At 41.3% G+C, this 25,646-nt stretch overlaps 1 protein-coding gene across 1 annotated transcript; it reads right to left on the bottom strand.

Moving 5' to 3' along the window:
• Nucleotides 1-1,790: 1,790 nt before the first annotated feature.
• Nucleotides 1,791-25,630, bottom strand: sec31b (SEC31 homolog B, COPII coat complex component). Its single transcript, XM_028029409.1, has 25 exons — nucleotides 25,500-25,630; nucleotides 24,196-24,428; nucleotides 23,515-23,710; nucleotides 23,333-23,428; nucleotides 22,925-23,065; nucleotides 22,318-22,460; nucleotides 22,126-22,225; nucleotides 21,879-22,040; nucleotides 21,375-21,527; nucleotides 20,784-21,014; nucleotides 20,626-20,700; nucleotides 20,449-20,541; nucleotides 20,260-20,371; nucleotides 19,960-20,138; nucleotides 19,353-19,479; nucleotides 19,032-19,177; nucleotides 9,681-9,854; nucleotides 9,403-9,555; nucleotides 9,113-9,305; nucleotides 7,320-7,712; nucleotides 5,298-5,356; nucleotides 4,211-4,336; nucleotides 3,982-4,101; nucleotides 3,802-3,873; nucleotides 1,791-3,123 (listed from the first exon to the last, which is right to left on the bottom strand). Exons 2-25 carry the CDS (start codon nucleotides 24,396-24,398, stop codon nucleotides 2,944-2,946), a joined length of 3,627 nt encoding a protein of 1,208 aa, XP_027885210.1. The 5' UTR covers nucleotides 24,399-24,428; nucleotides 25,500-25,630; the 3' UTR covers nucleotides 1,791-2,943.
• Nucleotides 25,631-25,646: the final 16 nt, after the last annotated feature.

Genomic DNA, 25,646 nt, shown 5'->3' with positions numbered 1-25,646 from the left:
GTTTTTTTTATTCTGATCCATCTGATGATGGGATTTTTAAATATTAAATGATTTGATCAGTTACTCGGTACTCTTTAAAAATAAAGATGGATTTTTATTTTATTTTTTTACTTAATTGTATTATGCAAATATATAAAATATCTTTCTATGTCCACTGTGGTCCCAGCTGAGTGATTTCGCAGGACCATGACTCCACAAACCGACCAGGACTGCAGCGATATATTCAGTCCCGTCAGCACATTTCTCCCACATGATAAACCGAGTCAACCCTGATGCCTGATTGGCACGATCCGGAACGCATCGTGGTGTGATGTGTGGAGATGTTTCATCAGCTCTCCATGAGCCTCTAGAGAGGCGACAAAGTTCACTAAAGTTCAACCCTCACCCCCAAAAAAACCCCGTCACGTGTTCATAATCACATCACGCAGCTCGCGGCATGCGACTGAAAGCGGCCAATCAGCAGTCAGGTTTCCACTTCTGATTCCCCTGGACCAATCGAAGCAGAGCGTGAGAAACAGCTGGAAAGACTTTAAATTTATTAGGAACATTAGTGGCCCACGGGCCGAGTGATTAATGACTCTAACACTTAACATGAGGCCGGGGAAGGTTCCTGAATTAGTCTGGTGCATTCATGTGCCCTGACTCAGGGTAGGAACTGAAATGAGCGGTTGCTGTGACAGACCTCCATTGAAAGCATACAGAGGTTACCTGTCCATACCTGTCCACAAGTTTACTTAAGACGTGATGTGATGTGCTTACACGAAATCATGACTGTAATCGCAATGTGCTGAAAAGTTTCCAAAAATGTCTAGTTCAACCTAGAGAGTTTTCCCAACGCAAACATTTTACATTTAAAGATTCTTTAAAATGTACTAAACAGATACAGAAAGACTGGTGCTTGTTTTGTTACAGCTGGTCCTAATAAAAAGTTGGTCCATCATTTTTCAAGAGTGATTCTAGCTGTTACGAGGTTATGCAAAGTTAATATCTTACCTGCAATATATAACTCTTTTGGCTACTTACTGAGAATCCAGGTTATTAGCTCCTATGCTAAAGGTAGCGTCCAAACAAGGCCAAAATAAAGTGGACCTCCATTGTCTTAAAACAATTCCAGTCCAAAAAATGATGACTTATTCAAATGTGATTTAATGAGCCTTTAAATCAGCATCACATTTGCTTTTGATGCTTATTTACACAGGTTCCCATGCAAAATATATGCTGAGAAATGATGTGTATTTGGTCGGACTAACTGTCTGATAGAAAAGTCACTGGAAAAAAATAAAATAACACAACTGTTATAGAAATTTTGCTTTTCACTCCACTAACATAGTACAAGAGTTTAGTATTGGCACCTGAATCTGGAGTTAAATTAAATAAAGATGCCAAGAGTATTTTCTTGAGCAATGCTGGTAAGACGTCTGAATGCTTCACTGAAAATGTCAAAATTCTGAATTATTGCTTAAAGACTTTTACTTGATATTACTCAAATCTATAAACATATGCCCCTTTCTAAATTAAACAAGACAATGCTTTGCTAGACTATCCCCATTTATGCATACAAATACATCCCTCACCATTATCTGATTTTTATTATCCTCAAAAAGGTAAATGCAGCTGGGGAAATTATTTTCCCCAAATTGCATTTGGGGAGTTTAATGGATCTTAATCAATTGAAAAAAACAGTCTGATCTCACGGATCCAAAGAAAAAAAAAGATTAAATCCATCCTGTGGCTAAAAGGGGCTCTTGCACTCAGTGAATCAAAGAGCCATTTTATGTTTGAAGACTTCAAATATTGCAAGTGGAACTTTATTTCAAAAAGATACCGAAATGAGTAAAGTAAGCAACATGGATTGTATAAATATCTGTGCAACCAAAACAGGCACAGTGAGGCACTTTCCTGCTCTCTGCTGCCACAAAACAAACCCAGGTTGTTGTTTTTTTATTATAAGTAGCTACAAAACTATGAACATCATCTCTAATCTGTCAATTTGTTAATACTTGATCATTACAACCAAGGCCATTTTTAAAACAGATGTTACAAAATGAAACATTGCTGTCTGCATGAAAGGTGGAGTAACAGGACCTTAAACAGAGAGAGTGGCTAATTTCTTGATGGTTCAACAGAAATTATTTAAAGTTTTGTTCTAAAACCTACTGTTTGAATTCATCTTAGGATAAATAGAGGAAAGCATGCACATTAATGCAAATATGGAGGTAAAAGGGGGGGAAAAAATCATTCACACAAGCTATCAAGGTTCAATCTAACAGAAAATAAAACATTTGACGGAACATTCTTCTTCAGTGCTTTGGCCCAAAGACTCCCCACACTGTCATTACAAGAAATAAATCCTCTGAACAATCAGAAGTTCTTGTTCAAATGCTTTTGATGCCGTTTGTTTTTACAAAATGGTTCACACAGTTGTGTCAGTCTGTGCCTCCCTCACACAGAGTACACAGACGGAGTGGATTGTAATGACGACCCAGATTTTATTCTCATGATTTATGAAAGTGTGAGCCCTGGATGTGTTGTTTTTGCAGCTGAAGCCCTGCATGCACTTAATTACACTTTTCCTCCCACCCCCAAAATCCACAAGCGCCATAAAGGAAAAATACACACTGCAGTACGATGTAACGCGTTTTATGGAAATACACCTGCTTTGCATCAACCGGTTTTATGTATTACATCACTATTTTCAATTCATATACTCAGCCACTTTCTGAATACATTCATCTTTTTGTAAAAATTAGCACAGCAACAGACATCTACACAAACTCCACCTCACTGGCTCAAACAGCCGCGGCGTCCTCTGGGAGGGAGCGGGTTCCGTAACGCTATCAGTCATTATTCGCATCGTTGACACATCATCAGCTCTTTAAGGAAATAAATATGTATACAACAACATGGTAACACTGAAGAGTGGTCGGTGTTGTCTTCGGGGTGTTAGACGCCCAGCTTGTTGGCGATGGTCATGAGCACTTTGAGGATGGGCATGAAGGCTGAGATCTCGCTGAAGTTGCTGCTGCTGACCACCTGAGTGTGGATCTCCAGGCCCCGCTGGTAGTTTTGGCTCGCCACGCAGCGGCTGATTTCATGGAGTCCACCCAGAATGTTGTGAGAGAGCTAAAAAAAACAAAGAAGTAGCATTTGGTAAATTGTTATGCCATAGTTATGTTTTCCAGATTATTCAATTCTTGTATGTTTTTCTCAAATAAGCAGGGTACTTAAGCTTAAGTTTAACCCCTAAACTTAGGGGTCTACTGGAATGGATGTCATATATTTCTGGGTTTAAGCCAATAAATTCATTACAATCAATTTGTTTTACCGTTTATGTTTTTTTTTTAAGAGTATAAACTCTGAGACTTCCTTGAACTGTTTATGAAAATGTATTTTCCCCCCAATTTATTTTCATGCTGAAGAGGGGTAAAAATTGTTACATTTCTAAATAAATTTTATAGTACCGTCAGGCTTTTAATAAAAAAAGATAGACAGATATATTACTTTTTTGCTACCAGAAAAAAAGGTTTTGGGTTCTGATCTATAAGTTAGAGTATCAGTTGAAAAAAACATGCTGTAGACAAAAAACCTCTGGCATTTTTGTTTAGCACTGTCGTCATGGAGACACTCTAATCAGCTTCAGTTAGTTGACATCACGTCTCTGAGAACATATTGATCACCACGCAGCCTGCATGTCGACCATGAGCCGTCTGCCGCAGAGCATCTGCTACCAAAACAAACCCTCCCTGCTCCTGTTTGACTCGAGATATGAATTATTCTGCTTGAACACAAAACAATCCTTACCGACTGCTCTCTCAGCTTGTCATACAAGTGTCCCAAACGCTTTCCAGCATCATCAAGCTTCCTTTTTGTTTGCTGAAAAAGATTTATATATTTTATCTAACCACATACTGTCCTCTGCAGAGGAAACAGGCTGTGAAATGACAACAAAACCAACAGTAGAACGAAAACATGTTGACTTACAGGATCTCCTGCAGCGAGCTGGCAGCGCTGCACCAAACTGTCAAAGGTGGTTTTGAGGACCATGTGCTCCGATGGGATTTCTTTCTGCTCCACTCTCTCTGCTGGCAGCTGCTGGAGGAGCTGAGCAACAAACACGCACAAATGAAAAAAAAAAAAAAAGCTGATGCCATTCCTGACGAGCGCATTACTGCTGAGGATTCCAGTAACCGCCCCTTCGTTGGAAACAAACCTGTACGTTTGGCTCCTGAGGGGCTCCAGGTGGGACTTGGGTGTGGTTGTGTGGCTGTGGGGCCTCCACTGGGAAACCCATCACAGGAGCAGTGATGGGGGCTGGTGGAGTGTAGTTATCAGGGAGCTGTACACAGAGAAAGGTTCAGCATGGTTGTTGAGCAAGGCACGAGGTCAATGTTTAAATTTGATACCTAGAAATATGCCTTTTAATTTATTTTCCTCAGCTGCAAAAAGTGAAATGTAAAACTGGTAGTGGGGCTGTTTTTCCTCAGAGTATTTATTTATTTATTTTGAACAGACTATCAAAAGTAAAAAACTAAAAAAAAAAGAAATAGTCATGCCAATTGAACACAATTTGTTCACAAAGAAGCAGGTAGAAGATAAAAGATCTTATGATCTTCTGAGTTGCTGCACTTCTGTTTTCCTAACATGAAGCCTTAACTTCAGATGGAACTGTAGGTTTCTGTTCAGTAGGATGAATGTGAACTGTTACAATCAGTTCTGACACAAAACTTTCAGGAATCCACTGAGAAACTGAAGATGAATAGGGATTTCATTTTTTCAGTATCACTTTGAATGAATTAAAGTGTCAAAATCAAGATCTCAGCAGTTTCCTGAGGTGGAACATGAACAAGAGGTGTCCAGACATCTGACGGAGTAGAAGAATTTTTACAGGACAGGATGGACAAAAAATATCTCAAAACACGATATGATGACAAGAAAACAAAAGAAAACTGAAAAGTAACAAATTTGCATGTTTTTTTTAGTGAAACATCAGAAAAGCTTTGAAACCGTTTATCGTGTTTTTTATTTTGTCGTATTGAAACATGATATCTCAACAGGAGTTTTTACTCACTTTAGATTCACAGTAAATATTACCACAGAAAAACCAAACTGACATTTTATGTCATTTATTTAATAAGATTTGGCCTCAGGAGCCACAGTAGTGTTTTCTAACATACTCATATGTTAAGAAGTGACTACCATTGGCCAATGTTGATGCTGATATGCATCCCTGCTATAAACATTAACCTTAAATGGTTGACTTCTTTTTTTCCATCATTAAGCAATGAATGAATAAATACCTTCTTCTTCCTGGGTCCAGTACGTACTGCTGGTGGATCATTCCAGCCATCATGTGGTCCTACATAAAAAATATTATAAGGTTAGTTTTTACATGTAAAAAAAAAAAGCCAACAGATAGAAGCAGATGACCAAGAATGGAAGTAGAAAGCTGCTTTCTTACATGCAATTGATAACATGTACAAACAGTGTTGTGAGAACACCGCAGACGAAACCAGTCAGACAAGACTTGTGTTGACTTGTGTGTGAAGCTCACTGCTTGGCCACAGATCTGTCTGCTGCTGAGGTGCAAAACTCATGCAGTGTTTTGCAAAACTATTACATTCCTTGAATTTTTCCAAAATTGTCAAGTTAACGTGCATTATTAGGTTTTATGTGACAGACCAACACAAATCACGCACATAATTGTGCACAGGAAGAAAGTGATTCATGGTTTCCAAAAGTTTTTCCCAAGTAATTACAAAAAGTGCAGTGTACATTGGTGTGTGGTTTTCTTCCAGGACTGATCTGTATTGAGATCCACTCAACTCCCCATCAAGCCTCCCTGTTCCTGCCAAAGCAACAAATCCCCACAGCACCATGCTGACTTATAACTCCCACCTCTGGAAGCTTGTAGATGTAATGTGACTAAATGAGGAAAATGTCAAGGGGTATGAATACATTTTCAAGGTACTGTAGCTGGCATATCAACTCCTGAATTTTAGCATGGCAGATATGTTCTCTAGCTCTCCTCCATCCCAGTTATTTGGCTTTTTTTTTGGCTTTTGGACTTGAAAGTGATTGCCTGATAAAGTCTGAATCTGACTTTTTCGATTTCTTGTGTGAGCTTTGAGCCAATGTTAGTCTGCATAGCAACACACTGCAAGTTAAAACATTTTTTTCAACCACTGTATTGAGCAAATTCAAACAGCTAAGTAAGGCAAAATATATGGGAAGCTATGAAGTTCTCATAAATAAGTGAAACTACAAGCAATACATTCAGTTTAGGTTAATAAAAAGCTAGAAAAAAATGTGGTGACATATAACACCTACACTTTTATTTAATAATAAACCATATTAAGCAAGTTTTGAATTTGGTGATTGGCAGAAACCAAATAAAGTCCAATTGTTTTTCTGACAGGCGATTGCATAATATCTAACCATGATCAGTAACAACAGCACTGTTACAGACAGAAGAGTCAAAGTTACCTACTTTCAATATCAGTCAGAGAAAGCCAAGGGGTGTTAGAAGATATTTAAAAGGAAACTGTATTCTATGACACATCAAGAGATGTTTGTACAATCAGGACGTTCATGAAATAACAAGAAAGCTTGAGGGAGTATAGCACAGCTCCTGTGTTTTATCTTTTTGAACTTTCAGTTCTGTCACAGAATATGCTGGATTTGGAGACAGTTAAGGTAAACATCTAAGTTCTCTAAGAGTGCTTTGTTAGCAATGCTAACCATGCTAATCACTAAGACAAGGTGCTAATGGTGACTTAAAAAGCCAATTACTATTCCTTAGAACAATGTTCTGAATATTGTTATTAAATACTATACTTTTGAAAATAAATAGAAATAGGCTAAGTCAGAGGTGTATAAAAGCTAGAAATCGACCACAAAATTAGGATCATTGATTACTTCTAACTTAATGAAAAATAAACTTTAATTATATTATTTTAAAATATAAAAACTCATTTCAATCATCTAAATCTTTGAAATTTAGGGTGATACAAGCAACAGACAAGCAGAAGCAATTCAACAGCAAAAAGGAAACTTGTTTCAGCTATGCATATGCATCTTAGTCTACATGTTTCTGCTTTTCTGTTCGCGCTGTTCTATTTTCTATATCAGGCACTCGATGCGTCACCTTGATGATCACACTCGAAATTCAGCCAGGGAAAATTTCCTGCAAATTAAAAACGGTGTGACAAGTGTTTTCTCATCAGTATCACCCTGTAGATAATGCCCTTATTGGGTAAAAAAGTGTAACCAGATTAAAGGAATTTCACTTCTGACTGGAACATAATTGATCCCATGTGTACCTGTAGGAGGGGGAGCAACTACAGGGGCTGGGAAGGGCTTTGCTGCAGGAGCTCCAGGGCCTCCTTGGGGATATCCAGCTCCGATAGGAGGGAAGGAACTAGATGCCATGGGGGGTGCTGGGCCTTGGCTGTGGAAGCTGCCTGGGAAAACTGGACCTGGTGCTCCTGGTTGCGAGCTGGGCGGCGTCATGCCTGAAGGTAAAGAGGTAGACAGTACAAATCCCATAGGAGGCACCCCAGGGCTTGGAGTGGGGGGCAAGCCTCCAGCGGTGGAGGATGAAGGTGGCAGTGGAGGCCCTGCTAGGTTTGCAGCTGGCATTGGCGGGCCAGTGGGAGAGAAGGGACCACCACTGGAAACGGGCTGAGGCTGGAATGGCTGATGAGAAGAGAAAGCTGGAAATGGACAGAAAGAGGAAACATTTACTTAAAATACAAAGTCTAGAAAATGATCATTGTAACATATGAATAAACTTTATTTTTTTTAATATGCTCTGGTAGGAACTTGCCTTTTAAGTCAAAGAGAATGTTGACATGTGTTTCACATTTAATAAAACCCCCCAAAATACTAAGATCACCAGAAGGAACAGGTAAACTTTAACTTCATAATGTTCCAGGTTTATGCATTAATCTATCAGTCCCAAGTTTATAAATTTATATAAAATAATAAAAAAAAAACAATAAGTGCATGGTATTAACTAAATCATATATTTAGCTCTATTCTCATAATGTCTGCTAAAGAGCAGATGCAGCACAGTGAATCAAACAATGAATAAAACCCAAGCTAAGAATTTAATGTATCCGTCTCTGAGCAGTGATTTAGGAGTAAATTAATTATCTTTTAATGAGTTTACAAGTAGCATGTGTCTCAAAAGAAGTGTGGTCCTGAAGATTTAAAAAGCAAAAGCTTTGACGAACATCAGAGTTTTCAGAAAGTAAATTGACAAAACACCACCCTCATCAGCTCTTTGCCCAAATATTAGCAAGTTTGAATGACCTGCTAAATCTGTCTGACCTTGCTGAAAGAACAAGGTGACTGTTATGCTGCTGATAAATGAATTTTTATTTTATGTTTATGAGCATGTGTATGAGAGAGCGAATGTGCAAGCAGGTATGTGAGTGTGTATGCAAGCATTCAGGTGGGAGTCTTTTACACTTTCAGATCAATCCATCTTCCCATCGACTCTGTTGTGCGCCCTTATTTGTGCTGATGAAACGCTCCCTCACAGCTAGACGCTGCCACCCTTTCGCACAGTGGGGGTGGTGTGTTAGTTTCACTTCACAAAAGTTTTGTCTGTAAACCACAAAGGTCAATTTTTGTCTTCTCAGACAAAAACAATTTTTTCCACATTCATACGGTGTGGCCTCTATGACCTTTAATAGGGATATTTAAGTGTGCAAACATGTGCTGGTAGCATTGTAGCTGCGATTTGGGAAATGTTTGGGCAATGGGGTATATTGCTTTATAATCTAACCTTGATTTAAAATTCTCCACAACTTTGTCCATGTCATGATGCTAACTGCATGGCTTCTGCAGGCAACTGATTTCACTGGATTTAATTTCAGAGAATCCGATCAAAAGGCACTAAATGCCAAACGTTTTAGATTTTTTTTAAAACTATTTACCCTTCTCATTTCTCAATTATATGCTAATTTTTGCATGCTTATCACAGGACATTCCACTCAAATACACTGACGTTTGTGGTTATTATGTGAAGAAATATGAAAAAATTCAAAGGAAGATATCATAAATTTTGCAAGACAGATTCTTTAAGCTAATTTTCAAGCTGTCAAACCTGGAGCTGTAGCAGGATGTTGCGGATAGGAAGGCCTTACAACTGGGCAGGTGGAACTGGGCGGATGTGCATGAGTGGATGATGGCAGACCTGGGCCTGGGTTGGGTAGAGGAACTTGAGGAGTAAATATTGATGGCATTGGAGGCTGCTGTTGTGAAGGAACCTGTGGTGGAGCAGATGGCTGGAACTGACTCTAAGGTTAAAAGAAAAAAAAAAAAAGAGGTTGCTTAGCAATTTAAACAAAATGCTTTGAGGTATTATGACTGAATTTATGGCTAAGCCATCTCTACCATGATTGGTGCTTTTGGTGCAGGAGGCTGAGCTGCAGGAGTGGGGTTAGCTGTTGGCACGCCGACCCTGTTGAAGGAGTTTGGAGGTTGCTGTTGGGCAGCAGCCTCTCCCTGAGCATGGTACAGCCGGTCTCTCAACATCCTGATGCCAGGCTGATGAGGAAAAAGTTGTACAAAAACCAATATTTGGTTAATTCACACTCAAATACACTGAAGTTTGTAGTTGCGAAAAATTACAAAATGTCAAACAAGAGGCTTTAAAATAAGTTTTTTTTTACTTGGTCTGAGTTGTCAGGCAGGTATGTCATGGCAGTGGATAAACTGCCCTCTGCAGCCAGGATGCCAGCGTAGCAGGTCAGCTTCTCAGCCAGCACAGGGCTCTGCACTGCCACCTCACTGTTGCGGAGGCGCTCAATCGACTTCCGTAGCATCATTACTTTTTCAACCAGATCCTACAAAAAAAAAAAAAAAAACATAAATCCATGCATAGTTTAACACAGGCTTCCTACTCCTTTCTTTTAAAGACTCAGATTTCTAACAAATAGTCAGAAAATGAATTTTCGTTCCAAACTGGACCAACATAGATTAGGTCTATTTCAAATACTAAAACACTTCTGAGCTGGATTACTCTGTATTAAAACAAAACACAACTCACTTTTTGATCTGTGAAACCAACATTTAGTTTGTACAAATTCATAAGAACAGAAGTTCAAAGTTTTGTTTGCCATCACACCAGATTAAATAACTTTAAAAAAAACTTTTTACGTACTTTTTATGAGTGTGAATCTGTACTATCACAGATTAACTCCAAAAACCATCAACTAGAAAACTAGTTCTTATGAGGAAATTGAACATAATGAATAATAAAATATATTTTTTACATTTTGGTAATTTCTTAAAAGATCTAGAAAAATTTTAAAGTTGCTTCTGTGGCGACCACAAAAGTGTGACATTTGTGTTTATGACTTGAAATTGTTAATACAAGTTCTGTACTTTATTTTGGAGAAGAGTTTTCCTTTATTTTTTTATGTGCTTTGTAATATTTACCCCACGCCAGCAGGGGGCGGGTGGCGGTTTTAGTGTCCTGCTTGTATTTTCCCTCATTGCTGCATGACACTTGAACTGAACAAGCCGTTTCCTCGTCTTTCTCCTGTTCTCCAGGTGGGTAAATATGAAAATAGGTTTTTAATCCAGTAATTAGACATGCTGGAACATATTTGGAACATCTGTGAACGTATTTGGAATAGTTATGAGCTATATTAGTTATTCAATTCTTGACTTTGTGTCGTTTTGTTTGAAGAAAGTAACTACGCACGGTGTACATGCTAACGTTAGCCATTAGCCAAGTCTGTTTAATACATGCGCTTCACCCACTTCAGTTTATGCTGGAAAAACCGTTAGAAACTGAAGAACTCAATGTCTATTTTTCTGTTTTGGCTTTTGTAAGGTCCCCACCACCAGTGTTAAAATAGTTTTTTTACCATTAGGATTCAGGATGATAAAAAAAAGTGACTTTAAAAATGACGTTTGGTTTTATGAAGGACTTTAGTTTATTGAACGTCCAATGCAGTACAGTCTTAAGTTAAAAAGTAGCTGGTTAATGTAACCACTGTCTAATGTGTTTCATTTGGGATAAACAGCTTAGAAAGCTAAGAAGAAGAATGAGTGGATATGTGTTTAGGAAAGAGATGTTTGTTTTGTCGCTAAAAGATGTTTATTTTTGTCACTTATGGACACTGAAATGTATTAAAAAGGTTGAACTTTGAATATATAAACTGTAAAGAAAGAAACTCAATACAACAAGTATGTTTGGATGTAAAACTTGAATAAATTGCTGCATGACACTTGAACTGAACAAGCCGTTTCCTCGTCTTTCTCCTGTTCTCCAGGAGTATATCTGTCAACAGCGGTGCTGTCGCTACGGTACCCGTTACAGATTTTTGGTGGCCCGTACGGGGAACGGCGTCAGATGCACAGGCGACAAGCACAATTAGGACCAGCTGTGTGAAGCATTCCGGCAGCTAAGGACCTTTCAGCCTATGGACCTGGAGGAAGATTGGACCTTATATCCATGACACTGTGCATTCACCACAACGTGTACTTGTGAAACAGTGGCAGTGCTACGTAGCTGCAACCGGACCTGAAGCCACAGGTGAAAGAGCTGGAGCTCGGAGAAGTGATCAACGGCGAGGGAGACGGAAAAGCAGTCATGGCGGACAGTGAGAGAAAAGGCTTGGTGTGGGACATCAAGAAGAGTCTGCTCACTCTGACGGCCGATGAACTTTTCCAACTGGCTCGGAGTGTTGGTCCTGTGCCGGGAAAAGATGCATGCACGCTTCAGGTTGGCGAGGAAGAAAACTGCTTTGAGCACATCCTGGGCTTCATGAACAGTGACACTCTCATTCAATCTGAGGATTCAGGTATGGCAGTGTTGTTGGAGCTTAATGACACTGTGAGCAATCTCATCTTAAGTCGGAATGTTCGGTCTGAACCTGTAGCACATGTTAATAGGCACAATGTAATGAAAACTGCAGAGCAGAGTGAAAACATGGTAACAGATCAGTCGAATGTGGATATTGAAGATGTGGCGGACAGGGTTCCTAACACTAATAAAATACACACAGTTGAGGTTAGCCCGGCTACCGCCCTACCAACTACCATTTCACCACTTGCACACTCTATCACAGCTACACAGAACCCAGAGACAGTAGAGTTACAGAAAATGTTCACCAGTTTACTGCAATATATCAACAACCCCACATCACCACCCACTGTCCGAGTCACGCCAGAACACCCTACACCATTGCACCCTACACTACCACCAGATCCCAAATATGCAACCGAACATACACCGGGACAAGAAATATATGACAGACACGACCGAGTTGTGCCCCTTGGAGACTTCTCAATGCTGCGACGTGAGTTCAAGGTTCAAGGTGGCCAGATCTGCGATCAGAGCTCGGATCTAAGTTACAATAATATATGCAGACAAATTGATGATGGAGTGAAAGACCGGTTCAGTGAGACTGAAATACTGAGAGGTGTTCTCAGAATCATCAAACCAGGGCACTTTAAAGACATGTTAATGCACAAAGACGATCTGACTATAGAAGAGCTGAAGGGCTTCCTGCAATCCCACTTAGGCGGGCGAAGCAATACAGAACTCTTCCAAGAGTTAATGTGTACAATACAGAATGACAACGAAACCCCCCAACAGTTCTTGTACCGTGTCATAGGTTTGAAACAAAAGATCCTGTTTGCTTCAAAACACGGCGACGCAGGAGTGAAATACAATGCTAGCACAGTTCAGGATATTTTCCTTCGCACCATATATCAAGGTCTCAGTCAAAAACATAACGACATACGCAGAGAACTTAAAACATTGCTCTCTGATAGCAGTGTGTCTGATGAGGCAATCTTGAAGCAAATGATGAAAATAACAAGCACAGAAAATGAGCGACAAAGACGTCTGGGGCCAGCTGTGAAACAAAAACAAGTAAACGTGCATAGCACTGAATTAGTGGAGGTTGGAGTTGCAGCTGCACAAGGCAGTGGAGCAAAGAAGGATGCCCCAGATAAACAGCAGAATGCCAATGTACTCCAGCAGTTAACTGAGAAAGTAACAGAGTTAATGGCTAAAGTTGAGCTACTGCAAAAACCACAGCATACTCACAGCTTTGAGCCCTGCCACCATTGCAAAACTCATGTGGAACAAAAGAGACCCAAGTCAAATAGCTGTACTAACTGCCTGGCACAGAACCTTCCACGCTGCACTCACTGTTTTTACTGCGGTGAAGACGGCCATAGAGCCGTAGGCTGCCTGAAGAAGCCGAAGCGTCAGGAAAACTGGAGCCGGTCGCTGCAGCGGGACAACCAGTGACCGGATCTCATATCCAGTCCCTCAGTGTTAAGTGCAATGTGTTAATGTCAGAGAAGGGTGCCAAGGAGAGTTTACTGGATAAAAGACCTAAAGTAAACAATGAAAGTGACCCCAAATCTCCTCTTTCCCTACCTACCCAAACAAGCAGGCGCCTAGCCAAGTTCATAGGTGCTAAAGCCCTTGCACGATGTGACTTGAATGGATTGACAGTCAATGCGCTGTTAGACAGCGGAGCTCAGGTGAGCATGATCGATCGGAGCTGGAAGAAGAAGTACTTACCGGATGCACCAGTGAGACCCCTCAGTGAAATCTTTGATGCCGAAGAGCTGGAGATACAAGCTGTGAACGGAGAAGCCCTTCCTTTTGACGGCTGGGTCCTCATCACAGTCAGTTTTGCTGGAAATTCTGTCCTTAGCCAACCCATAATGGTGCCTTTCCTCATCAGCGGTATCACGCTTGAACGGCCAATCCTTGGATTCAATGTGCTAGAGGAGGTGGTTCAGAGTAGACCAGCAGAACTCCTTCCAGCTCTCACCACACTCCTCTCCGACTCCATATCTGCCTCTATGGATCAGGTGGAGATGCTGGTGAACTTCCTTCAGGCAGATAAACCCCCTATGCATCCAAGACTGTGGAGAACTGGCAATTATGTCATTGCAGTCCCAGCTGGACAAGTTGCCTGGGTCAAGTGCCAGATTCCGCCGACTGTAGATCTGTCAGATCCTCTTCTCTTGTTCGAACCTGAAGAAAACAATGCTCATCTCGAAGAACTTGAGATAGGGGAGGGCTTGGTTGAAATACAATCAGCGAAGCGACCCTACACCACAATACCAATAAGAAATGGCACAAAGCATCCAGTCACTATACCAAGAAAGACTGTTCTGGGGAGCATCCAAGCTGTTGCTAGGGTGATTGAGGCCAACCCACAAGAGCCGCCCAGACCCAGAATTGTAGCCAATGTTGCAGCCACATCAGCTGCTCAAACTGCTTCTGGCTTGTGGCAACCCCCCGTGGATCTCAGCCACCTTAGTGGAGAAGAACAAGACAAAGTAAAGAAAATGCTGTGGGAAGAATCAGCTGCTTTCGCCCGAGATAGTCATGATATTGGCTGTATTCCCAGTTTGCAGATGTCAATCAACCTCAAGGATGACATTCCAGTGCAGAGAGCGTATGCGTCTGTCCCCAAACCACTGTTCAAAGAGGTGAAGGAATATGTGCAAGACTTGCTGATGAAGGGCTGGATTGTTAAGTCCAAGTCCTCTTATGCTGCACCAGTGGTCTGCGTCCGGAAAAAGGACGGTACGCTCCGCCTCTGCATAGATTATCGTCTCTTGAATCAGAAAACAATCCCTGACCGACATCCTTTACCTAGGATACAAGACCTGACTGACACTCTTGGTGGCTATTCCTGGTTCAGTATTCTTGACCAAGGAAAAGCCTACCACCAAGGTTTTGTTGCCAAAGACGCCCAACACCTCACTGCTTTCATTACACCCTGGGGACTGTATGAATGGGTTCGTATCCCATTTGGCCTGTCGAACGCCCCCGCAGCCTTCCAGCGGAGTATGGAGGAGATGTTAGGTCCCTTGAGAGATGACTGCTGTCTCCCGTACCTCGACGACGTACTATGTTATGCGAAAACCTTTGACGAGCACGTAGAAGGGGTCCGCAGAGTACTTCAGGCACTTCAGAGACACGGGGTGAAGCTAAGACCTGAAAAGTGTGAGCTGTTTCGACGGGAGGTGAGATACGTGGGACGCCTTGTGTCAGCTCAGGGAGTGAGGATTGACCCCAAAGATCTGGATGCAGTGCGATCATTAGCCAGCAGAACGCCGCAGACGGTTGGAGATGTGAGAAAACTCATTGGGTTTTTGGGCTATTACCGCTCTTACATCCAGGACTTTTCAAGGATAGCAAAGCCCATCTATGAGCTACTACAAGCCAAGCCTGGGCAAACAGCTGTAGGGCGTGGTAAGAGCAAAGGTCCACAACTACCCTCTAGAACACCTGTAGAGTGGACTGCTGAACACCAGCAAGCCCTTGACCGGCTCGTTTCTCTTCTTGTTAGCCCCCCTGTATTAGCGTATCCCAATTTCAATGCACCGTTCATCTTGCACACAGATGCTTCAGACCAGGGACTGGGCGCAATCCTGTACCAACACCAGGATGGCAAGTTGAGAGTTATCGGGTACGGGTCTAGGACCTTAACTGCAGCTGAGCGGAACTACCATCTGCATAGTGGGAAGCTGGAGTTCCTTGCCTTGAAGTGGGCGGTGTGTGAGAAATTCAGGGATTACCTGTTTTATGCACCTCACTTCACAATATACACGGACAACAATCCACTCACGTATGTAATGACCACCGCAAAGCTGAATGCTGTAGGTCATCGGTGGGTTGGAGAACTCTCTGACTTCAGATTCGATATTAAGTACAGACCTGGAAAGTCCAACATAGACGCTGACACGCTATCACGTCTCCCTTTGGACATTACAGCGTACTGTGAGTCCTGCACCAAAGACTGCTCTGACAATGTGGTCCGTGCTGTGTGGGATGGGAGTAAAGTAGCCAAACACAAAGATGTGGCTTGGGTGGCGGCTCTGAATATCTCCTCCCAGGCTGATTTGTCTCCTACCTTTCATCACTTGAACGCCATAAGTCATGATGAGCTTGTGGAAGCACAGCGTGCGGATAAAGCCATCAGTGAGGTGATTAAGCTGAAGGAGACCGGAACACCGTTGACTGATGAGATACGTAAAGCCGCCGGTGGAGCTACTAAAAGACTGTTCCATGAATGGAGTAAGCTAGTATGGGAAAATGGTCTCCTGTACAGGCGTGCCAATGGAAGAAAGCAGTTGGTACTCCCTACCAAGTACAGAGACCTTGTCTTGAAGAAGCTTCACAATGACATGGCTCATGTTGGCACAGAAAGGGTCCTAAACCTCGCCAGAGAAAGGTTCTATTGGCCCTTCATGGCGAAAGAGATTGAGGACCATATAACTAAGAAATGTCCATGCATCAAGTCAAAGAAGCCAGTTACTCATGTTCGCGCGCCGATGGGCAGTATCACATCGAGCTCACCACTAGAGTTGGTGTGTATTGATTACTTGCACCTGGAGACCAGCCGTGGTGGCTATGAGTATATCCTAGTGGTCGTAGATCATTTTACAAGGTTCGCTCAAGCTTACCCGACCAAGAATAAGAGTGCAAAGACAGCCGCTGAGCGTATCTTTAATGACTTCGTCCTTCGTTTTGGATATCCGTCCAAGTTACACCATGATCAGGGCCGCGAATTTGAAAATGAATTATTCCAAACCCTCCAACAGCTGTCAGGTATCCGTCATTCCAGAACATCACCCTACCATCCCCAGGGAAATCCGGCGGAGCGGTTCAATCGGACGATCTTGCAAATGTTGAGGACGTTGACTGACAAAGACAAAGAGAGATGGAAGGATCAGATACCGAGGGTGGTACATGCGTACAATTGTACCCGACATGAGTCAACGGGTTTCTCACCCTTCTTTCTCCTTTACGGCCGTCACCCTCGTCTGCCCATTGATATACTGTTCGGGTTGCTTGAAGACACAGAACCTGACTCGCCGAAAGGGTACGCAAAGAAGTGGGCAAAGCAGATGTCTGAGGCCTATAGAATTGCCAGTGAGAACAGCAAGCGGGCCAGTGCCAAAGGCAAAGTCCTCTATGACAAGAGGGCAAGAGGAGTGGTGCTACAGCCTGGCGATCGAGTCTTAGTCAGGAACCTCAGCGAGCGTGGTGGGCCAGGAAAACTAAGGTCATATTGGGAGAAGGCCATCTACATTGTGAAAGGACAGTTTGCTGATAACCCAGTGTACGTAGTCTATCCGGAGTCTGGGGATCAGAAAAAGACAAGAACACTCCATCGCAATTTGCTTTTGCTCGTTAATGACCTACCAGTTGAAGGACCAACAGGCCAGGTTCACCCTGAGAAAAGAACCCAGAAAAGTAAACGCGAAGCCCGACTTACCATCCCAGAGTGTATGAACCCACCGCAAGGAGCAGATTCAGACTCCGACTCTGGGTCCGACTCTGAAGGTCCTTGCTACTGGTTGAGGGTACCAGCTAACAGGACGCAGGAGATACCCACGGTTGCCCCACCACAACAACCAGCCATTCCTGTGAGTCGCCAAATTCCAGTACCTGTACCGGAGGATATGACAGTTGACGCCGACTACTTACCTTCAGTTGACCCGGTACCTATAAGACAAATAGGGACTGGAGAACTTGAACAGGATGAAGGCCAGTCTGATGATGCGAGACCTGAGGAGCAAGATGGCTATGCTGAGACTCCAGAGCCCATTCCAGTTGCACAGCCTCTGGTCAATGTAATGCCAGACCGACGAGTAGAGGTCAGAAGGTCAAACCGGGACAGACAACCTCGACAGATCCTTACATATGAGAGACTTGGTCAACCCACGCTGACAACAACAGCTAGAGTTGACATGGCAAATGCAAGCTTACACTCTGCACCTCACACTATACAACCCCTACACCCACTCATTCCCTATACAACACCAACATACTCTTTCAGCCCTTATTCCACTCCGTATGTCCCCTTTACATACATGCCTTACCACTTACCATCACACCCATACATCTTACCTGTTCCTGTCACCTGTTAAGAAGAGTTGAGTAGAAATGGTGGGACCCATTTATTTTTGTCGGGGAGTGTGTGGCGACCACAAAAGTGTGACATTTGTGTTTATGACTTGAAATTGTTAATACAAGTTCTGTACTTTATTTTGGAGAAGAGTTTTCCTTTATTTTTTTATGTGCTTTGTAATATTTACCCCACGCCAGCAGGGGGCGGGTGGCGGTTTTAGTGTCCTGCTTGTATTTTCCCTCATTGCTGCATGACACTTGAACTGAACAAGCCGTTTCCTCGTCTTTCTCCTGTTCTCCAGGTGGGTAAATATGAAAATAGGTTTTTAATCCAGTAATTAGACATGCTGGAACATATTTGGAACATCTGTGAACGTATTTGGAATAGTTATGAGCTATATTAGTTATTCAATTCTTGACTTTGTGTCGTTTTGTTTGAAGAAAGTAACTACGCACGGTGTACATGCTAACGTTAGCCATTAGCCAAGTCTGTTTAATACATGCGCTTCACCCACTTCAGTTTATGCTGGAAAAACCGTTAGAAACTGAAGAACTCAATGTCTATTTTTCTGTTTTGGCTTTTGTAAGGTCCCCACCACCAGTGTTAAAATAGTTTTTTTACCATTAGGATTCAGGATGATAAAAAAAAGTGACTTTAAAAATGACGTTTGGTTTTATGAAGGACTTTAGTTTATTGAACGTCCAATGCAGTACAGTCTTAAGTTAAAAAGTAGCTGGTTAATGTAACCACTGTCTAATGTGTTTCATTTGGGATAAACAGCTTAGAAAGCTAAGAAGAAGAATGAGTGGATATGTGTTTAGGAAAGAGATGTTTGTTTTGTCGCTAAAAGATGTTTATTTTTGTCACTTATGGACACTGAAATGTATTAAAAAGGTTGAACTTTGAATATATAAACTGTAAAGAAAGAAACTCAATACAACAAGTATGTTTGGATGTAAAACTTGAATAAATTGCTGCATGACACTTGAACTGAACAAGCCGTTTCCTCGTCTTTCTCCTGTTCTCCAGGAGTATATCTGTCAACAGCGGTGCTGTCGCTACGGTACCCGTTACACTTCTATACCGATGCACACATCCATACTGTGACTGTACCTCTAGCCCAAGAGGGGAAGAGCAGTCTCTGTGCAAGGCCCAACACTCCACCAGCTTTTCAATGTTCCCAGAGCAGATGTAACACAAACAGGCCTGCAGGCAGCACTTCTCTGTGCCCTCGTGCTCTAGCCGGTTTCCCAAGGTATCTGGCGAGACAAATGGCAAAACTCCCAAATATTAAAAATAGAAGAAAGACTGGAAATGGAGCAAGCATAGGCTGGTGTTAGTGAGAAGGTCAGACACTGAACTGCAATTTTACAATTCCCCCAGAAGCAAGACATGTCAGAATTTGAGTTGCACGCCAATAAATGTCTAACTTACCGCAAAAACAAGCAAAGTCTTCAGGGTGAGCATAAGTCAGCAGAGCAGCAAGAGCTTCCTTCCAGTTGTCCAGCTCACAGTTCTGCACGATGTCCCTCCAGTTCTGGGTCACCACTGATGATATAAGCTGGAGTTTGTGGGAAATAAAAATGATTTAGCAAAACATTATGTTATATAAAGTTATATAGACTGATTACACACAGATATATTCAGGCTACTTCATGCATATATATTTAAATAGTCACTGCTACAGAAATTGGCTGTTCACAGAGTACTGTATCCATTTCACACTAAAGGAAAGTTGAGAGGAACGAAAAGGTGTAGTAGAAAATATGTATTACCTTATTATCCAGACTATAGTATAACATTTCTATTGAAAATCCTTTGTTTCATCAGTAAGATTCTAATTTTCTGAAAAACTGAAGGTTTTTTTTTTGTGGTAACCCACAATCATCAGCAAAAATAACCTCTTAATATATATATCACACTGAATGTAATGAATCCATATAATGTGTAAGTTCAACTTTTTGACTTGAACTGATGAGAAATTATTTAACTTGTCAATAATATTCCAGTTTACTGAGATACACCTGCATCACAATCTTACCATCGATATGCTGCTCTTTTGCTTGCTTAGGTATTTCTGCTGTGTCTTCTTGAGAAGATCCTCTCCACCGCTGATGGATAGCAAAATGGCCTCAGCATAGCGACCATCATTGAGACACAAATCCACGGCTCCCTCAAAGTTGCCAACCAGCAGCGCCTGGCTTATCAAACCGTCAGTGTCTGCAGAAATGATTGGCATTATGAATCAGGTGACCAACAGAAACTGCCTTGATTACAGTAAAACCAAACAGCAATGAGATGAAAGTTATTCTTGTTGTATTCATTAAAGAATGGTTTTTACCACATGATACAGGGATTTGGAAGGTGGAATTTTCCTTTGGAGTATGACTGAAGAAGTCTGCTGGTGAAATGGACCCTGAGGTTCTAGCATCAGCTGCAGCTTCATCTGATCTCTGGAGACAGAAAAAAGGAGATTTAATTCTTCCAGTAGTTATGATTTCAAAACACACAACTGTGGAGAACATCTGACCTCAGTTGTGAGACGCTGCATCTTCTCTGCAAGATCTTTGGCATCAACTCCATGGCCGTTGGATTGAAAATTCTTCCCCAGACATTTTGAAATCTACATCAAGATAATGTTTTTACAGCTACGACGTGGTATGACTCAAAGAAAAGGTAAGAAACCATTTAAAAAAAAGCAGAATACCTTTCTCTCCAATTCATCTTTGCTGAAACCCAAAAGTTTAAGGAATTTAATACGGGCCTCGTCCTCAAAGTTGACCTGTAATTCGAGGAATATGACACATCATAACCCCAGACTGAGTGAGAGATTTAGCTTGTGTCTAAACATGAGGAGACTCATACCAGAAGGAATTTCCATATGTCTTGTTCTGCATCCGACGTGGCGTTCTGAATCTTGGCCTGGCAGTAGTTGTTGAAGGAACCCGACTTCAGCGCCGCCTGAAGTTCCCTGGAACGCTGGAGGAACTCTGTCTCTGTGGTAACCTGGCTCACAAACACTTGTCTGGGGACAGGCTGGGGGCTTTGCACCGGAGGAATCTTTGAATTCTCAAAGGTTATCAGCTTTCCACCAAACTGAAAAAAACAACAACAAAAAAAGAGGAAAAACAAGTTCAATACTATGAAAAAACATGGTGTGTATCTAAATCCAAATCGAATTCTTCTGCCCTGAATATTTTCACATTTTTTTCAAGTTTTTGCGACCACAAATTTAAATGTATTTTCCTGGGATCACAGTAGTTCATAATGGTGAAAAGGAAGGTAAAAAATATATGGTTTGGTTTTCAAACTTAAAATAATAATAATAAAAAAAAAGAAATAAAAGAATCTGTAAAGCCAGCCTTACATATGTATTCAGACCCCTTTGTTTGGATACTCTTAAATAAAACCCAGGCCAACCAAACACAGCATGAAATATTCTAATATCACACTTACCCCAAAGGAAGCTCCCACTGGCCTGCGCACCCATTTAGGTGGCTTCTTCAGAGGAGGAATGATGGTTTCCTGCACACTGGGCTGAGGAACTTGTAGAGGAGGCAGCACTTGTCCCGTACCAAAGGGATCCATGGTATCAAATGAAGAGGATATCTGGTAAATTATAAAGAACATGATTTCTTTAACTAACAACTGCATGCTAAATTAATTCAAGTTATTTGTAGAACAGAATATCTTTTTTTAAATTTCCAAATAAATACAAACACAGAAAAACTTTCATATGTTTAAATATTTGCATCAACTCTTTCTTTTTAGTACTTCACTTAAAATAAACTGTTGCTATGGATGTTTGTCAGGGGAAACACCAGTTCTCTAGGAAGTATTTGTTTCCTCTTTCAAATTTAGTTATTAGTCAGTGTGATTTCCTTTACAAAAGCACCATCTTGTGGACAGACAACTAAATGTTCAAAACTTTTAACATTTAAACTTTAAACTAGTATTTACCATGTCAGCTGTGCTTTGTTGCTGAGCCTTCAAGCTCCCTCCCATCACAGAGTAAACTGTTATTCTCCCATCAAACGACGCTGCTGAAAGAAGGGCCGGATTCCTGGGGCACCACTGGACATCAAAGCACCACTGGTTTGTAGTTGGAAGCTCATAAATTACCTAAAATAAAAAACAAGACACCACTGAAGATCAATGTAGCCAAGAGAGCTAATTTCAGAACTACATACAGGTAAATCTCAAATACCTCTCCAGTGTTTGGATTCCAGCAGAGGATCCTATTGTCTTTAGCGCTACTCAGGAGGAGCTCCGAATCAGCCTGGCTCCATGAAATGGACAGAATTCCTCTGGAAGACACAAGTGGAACAAAATTCAGAACAATCTAATAAAAAATTCAATCGAATTTATGCTAATGAGAGATAAATCGATAAAATTGTACCGTTTGTGATTTTCCAGCACTTTAAGGGGTGACGTAGCAAAGCGAAGGTCCCACATCTGGATGACTGGCTGTCGGTCATCTTCTGAGGCCAACACCAGCTGGGTGGCCACGTCAGGGTGCCACAGCATTCCCGAACAGTGCATCTTCAGTCACATAATAAGGTAGAACGCAAAAATCACAACACCCATTTACCATCAAAGTCTATTCAATTATATTTTTATTTACTGGGCTGCACCTTTTATTTCAAAAATTTCAGATCTGAATAAAATTAAAATTGATAAGTTACTTTATTTCAGTTGTGCAAATAAAAAAGTTAAATAAATAAAAACACAAAGCCTTTTTTCAAGTGAAATACTATTGCCTTTTTGATTATATTTTAAAGTACACGGATATACTTGGGAAAGTTAGGGAACAGTATAGTCTGATTTCTATGTACTAGAAGAAACACTTACCAGACATTATATTATTGCAAATGTATTACGAATGGACAAAAAAAATTGCTTAAAATAAATTAGTAAGGGAGCCTATATTAAATGCCCTGATGGACAACAGGCAAATCTCTATTATCTATTTTTAATAATAGAAAAAAGAAAGAAAAACAACCAACCCTGTTGCTGTGATCACTGATCTTTATGATGGGCTCATTCTTCCTCAAGTCCCACACAACCGCTTTCCCACTGGGGTTAGCAGAAGCCAGGATGTGCTGAACCTGCCTGTTCCACGACACAACACTGATGTCTTCAACGGGCTGAAACAAGAGAAAACAGCTGCTTGTCAAATACAAATCAAATAATTAACGTCAGAGTGTTATAGCGCACTTTGACAACTCTTGAAAAAAAGCGGGCAAGTTTCACAAATAAGAGCAAAGCAGACACTATAAACAAAAGAGGCTCCACTCTTTTCAGGTTTCAAACTACAATAATAGGAAATTTAATTTGAAAGTGACTGTGGTTTCAATTGTAAATAAGTTTATATAGTACATAGAATCTGTGACTCTTCTAAATCCAGTACTTACCTGTGTTTTTGCTCCTGGAGTCATTGGGCTGCTGAAGTTATTTAGATCCCAGATGTAGATCTCAGAGTCATTCGCTCCAGAGGCAAGAAGATTATTCTGCAAAAGAAAAGATCACAGATAGAAAATTATGAATTATAAGAGATGTGCCTTTGGATAGACGTCTATAATCGCAATGCATTTACCTGGAACGGGTTGAAATCAAGTGCACGGACAGGTCCTGTGTGTTTATCAGACTCCCCAACAACTGCCTCTGCTCCAGAACTTATGATAGCCTCTGGGTTATATACTGTCAATGTGCCATTTTCGCTTCCACCAACGAGTCTCCCTCCAGTTCCATCTTCCGCCGTCCCGAAATTTACCCATACAATGCTGTGCAACCTATGGGAGCAAAACAGGCATTACTGTATTACCCCCAAAGCCTGTAAAAAATAAAAGGTCAGCCTCTACATGTGCAAAGAAGGTTGACACAATCCTAAAAACAATTGCACACTACAATTTCAGTTTGCTTGTAAATAAAACAAAAACATAATACACCCAATATTTCATACCACTTGAAAATTATGTCAGTCTAGCACATAAAATGCTAGCAAAATACATCAAAGCTTGTAACAAAAGTGTAAAAATGTTCCAACGGTGTGAATAGTTTTACAATACACTACGGTTGCAATTTCTCAAATAAAATAATAATTCAGAAATCATACACCATTTACAACAATAGTAAACAGCTATGGCCTGTAATAAAAATGCAGCATCATCCGTCAGTAAGCAAAATCAAAACCCAAAACACAATACGAGTTCTATGTACTGACTGATGGAGACTGCAGGATTTGCACGTTGAAATGTGTAAATGTATGATAGAGTACCTGTTTGTGGTGGGTAATGAACCCTTGAGCTGCATCTCCAGAGAGGGGTCAGCAAAATCCATCTCAAATATCTCTATGGCAGCTGTGGTGTTGAAAGAAGCATCAAGCTGTTGTGCTGATGTTCCTAAGGCCAGGTAGATCGGATGGTGTCCGGCAGGACTCCATGCCTGGTGGGCAGTCCTCTGAATTTCCTTCAGCCTCATCTTCCACTACAGAGGTTCAAGTTTCAAAACCTAGGAAAGTGAGACCACCACTATATTATTCTATTGTAAGCATTTTTTTCCTGCACAGGTTAACATAACTAATACAGATGAATAAAATCTGATGCTCTTAGTAGAAAAATAAATGCATACAGCGCTAAAATGTCCTGATTCTGGATTTGATAAAACACATTGGACAGACAGTTTGCATGTTCTCCCTGTGCATGCGTGGGTTCTCTCCAGGTACTCCGGCTTCTTCCCACAGTCCAAAAACATGACTGTCAAGTTAACTGGTCTCTCTAAATTCTCCCTAGGAGTGAGTGAGTGTGTGTGTGTGTGCATGGTTGTTTGTTTCTGTGTTGCCCTGCGCCCGACTGGCAACCTGTCCAAGGTGTACCTCGCCTGTCGCCCGAAACGTTCGCTGGAAATAGGCACCAGCACCCCTCCCGACTCCTCTAAGGAGAAAGGTGTACAGAAAATGGATGGATGGACATTGGACCGACACCAGAAGACGACATCGCTCCCCAAATCATCTGTAGCTGGCGATTTGGTTATATTCCTCCTTTTCCATGTTGCTGAAGCACAGCAACATCCGTTCAGATTATTTCTGACTGTTACCTGCCATAGGAAATGCCTTTAAATTCAGTCTACTTCACACAGCAGTAACTGGAATAACAAAAATAATCACACCATAATTATAGCTCATCTACAATTGATTTAAATTGATGTAGTGCTTAGTACTATAATTGTCAAGTTGCCAGACTACTACCAAATTAAATTTTTTCTGTTTATCTGCCAGCGAGTTTATCTAGCTAGCGAGTTAGCATTTCGCAAGCACACCTCAAACGTAGCCTTAATTAAATTTCACATTACAATATTAATTATTTAGCCTTAGGGTTAAAATGTTATATATTCAACCAATCTATGAAAACACTATATCTTAAGTTTTCCATTTTATACTCCCAGCCGATGCTGCTTTTGCTAGCTAGCTATCCGTTAGCCACCACCCCAATTGCAGTACATCAAATGCAAATAAAACATAGGATAAAAAATCTCAATTTAAATCTCCTGGTTAGGGAAATGTGTTTCTTAAGAGCAACTTACGTAAACTGTGTTACACAGCTTGACAATTTGCGTCTACGCGCTCCAGTGCTACTTATCAGCGAAGCTAGCAGCCCAGACCAAAGGGCTACTGCCGTGTTGTCACTAAGCTACGGATCGTCCACAGGGACATTTTACATATAGCCTCAA

Source organism: Xiphophorus couchianus, chromosome 10, assembly GCF_001444195.1.
Source record: "Xiphophorus couchianus chromosome 10, X_couchianus-1.0, whole genome shotgun sequence".
In the NCBI taxonomy this organism is placed as follows: Eukaryota; Metazoa; Chordata; class Actinopteri; order Cyprinodontiformes; family Poeciliidae; genus Xiphophorus; species Xiphophorus couchianus.
Note: the sequence above shows the minus strand (reverse complement) of the source record. Positions and strands in the feature narration are given on the sequence as shown.

Coding starts and splice junctions, on each gene's coding strand:
- sec31b (XM_028029409.1), bottom strand. CDS start 24,398: ATGAGGCTGAAGGAAATTCAGAGGACTGCCCACCAGGCATGGAGTCCT. Junction 9,855..19,031: donor CTTCCCCTCTTGGGCTAGAG/GTACAGTCACAG, acceptor TTTTTTTTGTAG/GATCTGGTTGAAAAAGTAAT. Junction 9,556..9,680: donor TGCCTGACAACTCAGACCAA/GTAAAAAAAAAC, acceptor TTTCCTCATCAG/CCTGGCATCAGGATGTTGAG.